Source organism: Neovison vison, chromosome 8, assembly GCF_020171115.1.
Source record: "Neovison vison isolate M4711 chromosome 8, ASM_NN_V1, whole genome shotgun sequence".
NCBI classification, from domain to species: Eukaryota; Metazoa; Chordata; class Mammalia; order Carnivora; family Mustelidae; genus Neogale; species Neogale vison.
The window spans coordinates 52500458-52510091 of record NC_058098.1 but is presented as its reverse complement, the minus strand read 5'-3'; the positions used below and the strand labels follow the sequence as shown (position 1 = coordinate 52510091).

General features: G+C 53.4%; 1 protein-coding gene across 1 annotated transcript; it reads right to left on the bottom strand.

Annotated features, from left to right (window-relative positions):
* Window positions 1–2025: 2025 nt before the first annotated feature.
* LOC122916332 (ankyrin repeat domain-containing protein 23-like) lies at window positions 2026–9600 on the bottom strand. The gene is made up of 9 exons (XM_044263581.1): window positions 7359–9600; window positions 5901–6047; window positions 5586–5714; window positions 4670–4795; window positions 4300–4398; window positions 4115–4213; window positions 3923–4021; window positions 3694–3792; window positions 2026–3608 (listed from the first exon to the last, which is right to left on the bottom strand). The coding sequence occupies exons 1-9, from the start codon at window positions 7383–7385 to the stop codon at window positions 3513–3515; spliced, it is 921 nt and encodes a 306-aa protein (XP_044119516.1). The 5' UTR covers window positions 7386–9600; the 3' UTR covers window positions 2026–3512.
* Window positions 9601–9634: the final 34 nt, after the last annotated feature.

The window sequence follows — 9634 nt, the reverse complement described above, 5'->3', positions numbered from 1 at the left end:
ATTTATTTGTCAGAGAGAGTGAGCACAGGCAGACAGAGAGGCAGGCAGAGGCAGAGGGAGAAGCAGGCTCCCTGCTGAGCAAGGAGCCCGATGTGGGACTTGATCCCAGGACGCTGGGATCATGACCTGAGCCGAAGGCAGCCGCTTAACCAACAGAGCCACCCAGGCGTCCCTCTTTGTGCTAATTTTTGAGGGTTTTTTAATTTTTGTATAAGATTTAGGTCAAGGTTTTTTGTCTTATTTTTTTCTAAGCCTATGGACATCTGGTTGCTCCAGCACCATTTGTTGCAAAGGCTTTCCACCATTGAATTTGACACCTTTGTCAAAAATCAGTTGGGCATATTTGTGTCTATTTCTGGGTTGTCTGTTTTGTTCCATTGATCTGTGTCTGTCCATCAGTACCACGTTGTGTTGATTACTGTAGCTTTCTTTTTTTTTTTTTTTTTTGTAAGATTTTACTTATTTGAGGCCACCTGGATGGCTCAGTTGGTTGGGCATTTGCCTTCAGCTTGGGTCTTGATCTCAGGGTCCTGGGGTGGAGCTCTGCATCGGGCTCCCTGCTCAGCAAGGTGCCTGCTTCTCCCTCTCCTTCTGCCCCTCCCCTGCTTGTGCACATATCCTTTCTCGAATAATCTTTTAAAAAAATTTTGAGAGAGTGACTGAGCAGGGGAAGGAGCAGAGAGGGAGAGGGAGAAGCAGACTGCCCACTGAGCAGGGAGCCCAGTGTGGGGCTCAGGCCCCAGACTCCAGGATCAGAACCTGATCCAAAGGCAGACATTTAACCCACCGAGCCACCCAGGTGCCCCAATTGCTGGAGCTCTTACAGTAAGTCTTGAAATTGGGTAGACTGGCTCCTACCACTTTATTTTTCAAAATTGTTTTAGCTATGAGTTTTTATTTTTTTAAATTTTATTTATTTGAGTTAGAGTGAGAGAGCATAGGGCGGGGCAGAGGGAGAGGGAGAAGCAGGCTCCCCACTGAGCAGGGAGCCTGATGTGGAGCTTGATCCCAGGACCCTGAGATCATGACCTGAGCCAAATTCAAGAGTTGGATGCTTAACCAACTGAGCTACCCAGGCACCCCTTAGCTATAAGTTTTTAAACCATCTTACTAACTAAATTTACAAAACAATCTTGCTGGGTTATTTGGTTGGAGCTGCATTAAACCTGTGCATCAATTTGACAAAGAATAGACCTCTTTACTAGATCTCATCTTCCAGGCGCCTGGGTGGCTCAGTGGGTTAAAGCCTCTGCCTTCGGCTCAGGTCATGATCCCAGGGTCCTGGGATCGAGCCCCACATCAGGCTCTCTGCTCAGCAGGGAGCCTGCTTCCTTCTCTCTCTCTCTCTCTGCCTGCCTCTCTGACTACTGGTGATCTCGGTCTGTCAAATAAATAAATAAAATCTTAAAAAATATATATACAGTAGATCTCATCTTCCAATCCACAAATAAGGTAGGTCTTCATTGACTTCATTTATCAGTGTGTTGTAGTTTTCAACATACAAGTCCTTAAGTGTTAGAGTTACTTCTAAGTGTTTTTAAAGGCCACTTTAAGTGTATTGTGCTCTTTTGTGTTCATGTAGTCATTGCTAATACATAGAAATAGGTCTTTGTAGGTTTATCTTCTATCCTGAGATCTTGCCAAATTCCATTATTCTAGGTGTTTTTTTACATTCCTAAGGATTTCCTAAGTAGACAGGTATGTCCTCTGCATGATAATTATACCTGGGTCCCACCCCTAGAGACTGACTGAATTAGCTTGCACATTAGGACTTGAAACACCTTCCCTTGTGATTGTGAGGAGCAGCAAGGCTGAGAACCGCTGCTCTTTGAACTAGCTCATCACTGAGTGGAGAGATGCCTTGAGCACAGAGCCAAGTGCCTGCACTCCCCACTAGGCATTTGCGGGCCTATCTTGCTGTCAGGCCAGTGTCCTTCACAGGTTGAGCTTTGCTGCTGAGGAAGACCAGGCCCTGGGCCTAATGACCTGCTGCCCCCACCCCCCGCCCCAAACAGACACCTAGGCTGTGATGGATAGTCAACAGTTTAATGAACAAAAAATACTGAAGTGTATAAAAAGGTGTTTTTGTCTGTCATGTTAAGGGTTCCCATCTTCTAGATGGGGCGATGTCTTCTCGAGGAACTCGAACCTGTTTCTCTTATGGCTCCAGCACCCGGAGGAACTGTCACCACAGTTCTGTGCAGGGTCGGAGCTGTAGTCGCTTTTTCATATAGTCAGAATAGCCTTGTGCTTGGCCCAAGAAGGCCGCCAGTGTTAGACTGGAAGGAACTGCTGCAAAATGGATGTCCATATGGGTACTTTACATATGGGAAGGAGGCTGACCTTGCATCTAAAGCCGGTCCCTCAGCCTGCGGTTCTCCATTTAGGGCAGAGTTCCTTAAGATTCACTTTCTGCCACTTCGGGACCCAGCCCCGCCAGCGGTATGGGTCTACACCAGTGTGAGTGAAACAGAAAAGGCAGTGAAGGAAGGAACCTAGAGGAGAACTGGGGTGAGTCTGGGTCCTAAACCTGCCATCACTCAGCAGAGGGGGGGAAGCAGGTGTGCCCCTTGCTTTCCTCTGCTTCCCCTCTGGGGCTGAGCCACTAGCGCCTTGGTGTCCTGTCCCAGCAGTGGGGGGAAGCCAAGCAGGTGCGACTGCTGTCCAGGCCAGAGCTCAAGTTCTAGTGCTAGGTGATGCCCGAGGCAAAGTAGGGTTACGGGCCGCCACCCCAAGAGTTGGGTGGGCCACAAGCAATCCCCAGCTCCCAGGCATTTCACCCCTACAAGGAACGCAGTCAGCTGGCCAACTAGAGGGCAGCAGGCAGGCTGGCCAAGGCCTTCAGACCGTAGGCATGAGGTTTCCCTAAAACAAACATGAGCTCTAGCTGCTCAGCTGTAGGGCTTCTGAGGCAACCGGGCTGGTAGCATATGGGGCCTGCAGGGGGGCCTAACCCTGTTGGGCACCTGCTCCTTACGGCCAGACCCAACTCCAGAAGCCCTACAGCCAGAGCAGTCTAGAGCCACTCCACCTGCTGTCAGGGTTGCTGCTGACAGGAATGGAGTCCCCGAGAAACCCCTGCCAGGAGGGCCTTGGTCAGCTGCGGAAGCATGCCATAGCGGTGTGGCCTGGATGGCAGCTGTGGCCTGAAGCCCCACCGGGTGGGAAACTGGCCCTTGTGAAGAGAGGATCGGAGGACACCGAGTGCCTGACCCTGGGCAGCTCAAGGCTCAGGACTCCAGTTTTGCTCCAACCTGGACCGCCACTCTCCTGCACTGTTCCTCAACTGGACCTGCGCTGTGTCCCACTTCTCTGGGGTCCCCTGCCTCAGCCATTCCTTGTGCGCAGCCTGGTGGAGAACGGAGGCCGGCCTTGTCCCCTGGTGGGCACTGCTGGCCTGAGGGCTGAGGGGATGACCCCAGAGGGGTGCAGATCACTGTGAGGGCATGAGGAGGGGAGGGGAGGGTGAGGTGGAATGGTGGCTGAGAAGTGACCCTGCAGGCTGCACTTGGCTAGGACCGAGTGCGAGGGTGGCCCGCATGGGCCTGCAGTGCTTCACGGATGCCCCGCTGCCAGTCTCGCGCCAGCTCCGCTGGGGTCACTGAAGCCTGGGAACAAGGACCCTGGGTCAGTCAGTCCTCTCTTCAGAGCCCCCACCCTCTGCAGACCAAGGGGCCGGGTTCAGGCTCCTACCGCGTTCCGCACACCCAGATGGGCTCCATAGAGCAGCAGCACCTTCATGGCCTTGTAGTGGCCGAGCCGCACCGCCTCGTGCAGACCTGTGTCCCCTTCCTGCCAGAAAAGGGTGGGGTCATCCTCCTGACTCCCCCACCCTCACCACCTGCACAGTACAGTCCACGGGAGCACCCTGGAGCTCAGGCCCCCTGGTGGAGCAGACCCAAACCAAACAGCAAGCGCCTGCCTTGTCCTGGGCATCGATGTGGGCGCCACACGCAATGAGATGCTCCAGGCAGTCACAGTGTCGCGTGCGCACGGCCACGTGCAGGGGGGTGCTCCAAATCTGGGGGGTGAGAATCCGTGTCACCCCTGGGGTGAAGGGACCACGTGCTCTCTTTCCCAGGATGAGGCCAACCCCCAGCCGCATACCCCTCACCTTGTCCCGGGCGTTGACCTGGGCTCCCTGGTTAAGCAGCTGTTTGAGGACATCCAGGTGTCCTCCACGGCAGGCCCAGAACACGGGTGTCCTGTCCAGCTACAAGATGAAAGTATCCATGCACGGGCGTGCTAGGGTGAGGGACAGGGCCCCTGCTCTGAGGATGGGCCCTCCCTGCTTCTCACCAAGTCTCGAGCGTCCACAGCGGCACCTGCCTCCAGCAGCTTGTTCACCAGCTGGCCGTGACCCTTCAGACAGGCCCAGTGCAAGGCTGTGCGGTGCAGCTGTGGGTGGAGATGGGAGATCGGCAAGAGAGCACGGCTGCCCCCTGCAGCCCCTTCCTGGGTCCTATTCCCAGCACTATGTTCCCCGAACACGCATCTGCCCCCTCCCTGCTCGCACCCAGGGCCCCACCATTCCCAACTCAGGAGGCACCACAGGTTAGGGCTGCAGAACAGGAAAGCCCAGCTGTTTCCCAGGCTGAGACTGGAACATGCAAACGGTGGCACCCCTGCAGCTCGGACACTGCAGTCCGAGTTTCCTCCCACTTACTACCTTGTCATGGGCATTGGGGTCCCCTCCATCTGTCAGGTACTTGTCAATCAAGGCCTCCTGGTTCTCTGCAGCTGCCTTCAGGAACATCTCCAGGTCCACAGGCTCCGGCTGGGCCTGGGGCTGCGGCTGGGTATGTTAGAGGACAAGACCAAATCACTTTCTCAAACCGCAGGGCTCTGGGGCACCGCCACATCACCACTCGAGCCAGGCAGCTCCCGAGAGCCAGCCGAGGACTACATTTGGTCTGCGGCTGGTACAAACCATAATTCTTAACCACCCCCCACCCCCCAGCCGATTCGGACTGGTGGGGCATCTATTATCCCCATCATGGGTTGCTGTTCTCCCCCCCCCCACCCCCAGTTTGTTGAAGTCCCAACCCCAGGACCTCAGAATGTGGGCTTATTTGGAAATAGGGTCATCATGGCTGTAATTAAAATGAAGTCACACTGGAGTAAAGGGAACCCTAATCCAGTATGACTGGTGTCCTTAATGAAAGCGGACAAGTGGACACAGCATGCACAGTGACAATGCCATATGAGCTCAAATAGAGATCGGGGCAATGCACCCACAAGCTGAAGAACACCGAAGCCCGCCACCAAGCACCTAAAGCTAGAAGACTGGCGGGGACAGATTCTCCCCCACAGTCCTCAGAAGGAACCGACCCTGCCATCACTTTGATCTCAGAGTTCCAGTCTCCAGAACTGGGAGAATAAATTTCTGTTGTTTAAGCCTGTGTGTGTGTGGTCCCTAGCAAAGTCACAAGGGCTGTGGGGCCTCCAGAGCGGAGCCTCCAGCTGAGCAGGCCCTGACAGCATCCACTCTTCCCCAAGCCCTCCCGTGGGGACACAAAGCAGATTCCTCACCAACTCAAGCCCCAGGTGTTGACCCTTCCGTGTGGCCCTGACTTGTCACTCACCTTAACCATGGACTCAGGTGCCCTGGGGGGGACTCTGCGTTTCAGTCGCTTTTCTCTTCGTCTTTGAACCAAGTTTTCCAAGTCAGTCAGAGTCTCCAGATTGAGTCTGGAGCTGTTAAATCTTTCAAGCTGCGGCACAAGAGCAGGCCAGCGGTCAGCCACGGGGGCGCCAAAGCCTCAGGGGCAGGCTCCTGGTGGGTCCGGCCCTTGTCTCTCCCACCTACAAGAGGACCCAGCCACCTGAGGTCCTCACTGCTTAGAGCCTGTCCGCCCCAGGGTCGGCATCCATCGCCTCCCATCCCCATCACTGCTCACTTTCTTCTTCTTCTCTTCTTCCAGTTTCCACTGCTCCCGGGCCACGGCCTCTTGGGCTCTGGGCCTCCAGGCCCCAGGCCCGCCTCCAGGATCAGGAACTCCATGTCCACATCCCAACACTTTACTTCCAACCCTGTCTCCACATACCTGTAGGAGCAGGATAAGGATAAAGACTCAGAAAAATGAGGAAGCCTTAGAAACACAGCTGTGCAGTACAGGGGTCCTGACAAGAGCTGACCCAGAGATTAGTGTTGTGGATGTCAGAGTGGCCTGAGCCTTTGCAAAGCTTCCTGGCGCTCTGCTGGCATGCCCCCTGATGCCTGTGGCTCTTGGCTCTCACCCACTGTAGTGCTGCCCGGGGCCCAGGAGGATAACTGCCGCCTACCTTGTCCTGTCAGCAGGACACAGGGTCGGGGGCATGACACCATATCTATTTATACTGCTGGGCTTGTGTCCAGGTACGCTCAGTATAGGTGACACCTCAGCCTCCCTCCTGGGCTGTTGTCCTTACATTCCTACCAGATCATGCCATACTGCCACCTGACCCTGAGCTCAGCGGGACAGAGATGCCTCCTGGGTAAAATGCTGAATTCCTGGGTTCAAATCTCAGCTCATGAAGCTCTGTCTCTTCGTCAGGTCAATGGGGTAAAACTAGCATCTTGCTCAAAGGGCTGGGAGGAGGAAACCGGGGCAGAACCTGCCATACAGTGATCTGTTCTTCCTTCCTGCCCCTACCAGGGGTTCAGGAGCTGGGGAGCACTGAGGAACAAGCACGCTAGAGGAGAGGGAAAAGGCTAGAAATGATAGGATGGCAGAGCCTAGGGCTTCCAGCCACGGAAAACAAACTACGTTCTTTTCTATAGTACATGCTGGCAACCTGCCTCTCAGGAGCAGCTGTACCAGGCCGGGTTGGCTGAGGCCCTGGCCCACCATTGTGGGGCTTGCAGGCCAGTGTGACTCCCGGGCCTCACGTCACCAAAACAGACACCCCAAAGTGTCACCCATGTGACCGTTTCTCTCACTCCCGGGGAACTCAAGAGCACCCTTCTTCCTCCCGGACCAAAGTAGCCAGACCCTCTGGACCGTTTCCAGAGCAACAGCTATCACAGCGGCAGAGCTAAACCCACCCTGCGGCCACGCTCCTGTCTTCTGAAGTAGCCTGTGACTTTCTGTTCCGTCCCCCTCCCCACCACCACCCAGTCCAGGGCAAGAGTCAACTCGAGGGTCGTCATGTCCACACCATCACCTGGTATCTTCCTGTTGCTTCCATCTCTCACTGCCTCGCAGAACCAGACGGATACAGCAAAAAACAACTGCATGTTTCCGCTCTTGCACCTATGCTCTGACCCCAGGACGCAGCCACCTGCCTGCCTCTCGCAGGACCTCCTCATTCTGCTGGCCTGGCCTGGGGATGTCTAGACCATGACCTGCCTCCCACCGCCTGCTGCATGTCCTTACCAACTGCTGGATGCTGATGATATCCATGGTCCCCCCTGCTCTTCACGCCCCCGGTGAGAGGTGCTGAGCTGCTCAGCCCTTTTATAGAGAGCAGTGTCCTGGGGGCAGGGCCGACTAGGGGCTCGTGTCTGGGCCAGATAGCTCAGTGGTTCTGTAACACGGACCAAAATACCAGTGTGGGCGTGCAGCCCGCTGAAGGCAGGAGCCGCCCTGGGCTGAGTCAGGTGCACCCTCGGTCACCCACTCTCCTGCACCTGTGTTATCCTCTACACCTGCTCATCAGTTCGACCAACAAATGTAGCCGGGGGGTGCCTGGGCCACTAGAAAAATGTCGAGTGTGAGCGTCCATGTTGCTACAGGTCTCAGCGCCTGAGACTCTGAAAGATCTTGGGAAGGAAAGGCCAAGAGGCTGACCTCTGCGTGAGGAATCTGCATGGCACCTACAGGAGGAAATCAGGCTTCAAGCAGCTTCCCCACTCCCAGACAGCTTCAAGGCTGCCCTCCATACTCCTGCCGCATTCCGTCCCCTGGCGCCCCTTGCTTCTCCCGCACCACCCCGAGAGCCAGCGTATTAAACTACACCCTGGCCAGGCGCCAAGTCCAGCCTGTCATCAGCACCTCCCGCCCCTTGAAAAGCCTTCCATGCCCCATACATGCAGGTCCCCTTCCCGATGCTCTCCTGGGCAGGGAACATGCCATCCCACAGAGAAGCTGGACTGAGATCGGCTCTGGGTCCAAGTACGGAATGTTAATCTAGTCACAAAACAAGCTGTCGCAAGCCACCAAACTTCCTCATTTAAGATGCCCAGCATGCCCTTCACCCAGCTATGCCCTGAATTCTGTCCTGACCTTTGAAAGGAAACCTGATAGTAAGACTCCAGAACTGGGAGCTGCATGACCAGGGATGACCAGAGGGAGAGGGAGGGAGAGAACTACAGGTCAAGGACAGCCCAGGCCCTGAAGGGCTGGGAATGGTTCCACCCACAGCTGGCTTCTCAGTAAATACATCCAAGTTTTGAGACTTAGGGAATCCAGAGCTTTTAAAAGAAATTCAGTCCTTATGTGTTAGGGGTTTTTGGTCAAAGATGCTTTCTTACCATTGGCTATGAAGAGGGAAAGTTGCCTAGACTAGAGTGAGGGTAAATAAGAAAAGCAAGACAGCTCTGGACTCCCCAGTCTGCCAACTACAACTCCTCTTCTTCAACATTCAAGGCCAAGGGCATTTTGTACCAACAGGATTCATCTGAAATTCTCACCAGAAAACTAGTTTCTTCCACAGGAAATTGACTGGTATTAATTCTTAACAAATCACTCCTTGTAAAAAACCCAAATGTAACAAATAAAGCTCAAGAGGCTCCTGACAAACTCCTCTCACCACAGCAGACCCAGGGCCACCACGGGTACCGGCGTAACACACCCTCCTGACTTGTTCCCTGTAATCGTGTGCATGTACATGCAGGTTTCCATAGACCTGTTTTAAGAGGCGTCATACTGTGACTGCAACTCAGGACCCTTTCCGCGTTAGTCTACACAGTACTCCAATGACTCCTGTACCAGAATTTAATCATTTCCCTAGCTGGGAGCACTTAGCTTACCTCCTTTCTTCCTTACATTACAGCACATGCTCTAATGCACAACTCCATAGATGTCTCTGTAAATAACCATCTTTGTACATGTGGACATTTCTCTAGGTAGCTACAGAGAAATCAAATTATTGGCCCTACTCACCTAAATTTTAATAGAAATTGCCAAACTCCTGTCTATGGTGGGTGTACCAATTTCCATGAAGAGACACCAACAAAGTGATGGTAAGAAAGAAATAAAGAAAAAAAAAAATATATATATATATATATACACATATACACACACACACAAAAATATATTCATATACACATAAACAGGATTAATATCCGGAATATATAATCCCTATGAATCAATAAAAAGAAGAAAATCTTTAAACAGTCCACATGTATGGACAGAAAGTTCAGAGAAGGTAGGTGGCCACTAGCAACGCACAACAAAGCAAAAGCACTCATTCTATCAGGTTGTTAAAATCGAAGAAAGTAGAAGTGGGTGCTCTGACATAGTCTGGGGCCCTCTATCTACTTGCTCATCTAACCTCCACAAAGCCTCTGGGGCAGTCCCTGTTACAACCATCCTCACCACAGATGAGGAACTAGGGGCAGATGGGCAAAGTGACCTTTCCCAAGGGCTCAGCTAGGAAGCAGATTTTGTCAGATGTCCCCCAGTTTCTTCTAATACTTACATAGTTCTGT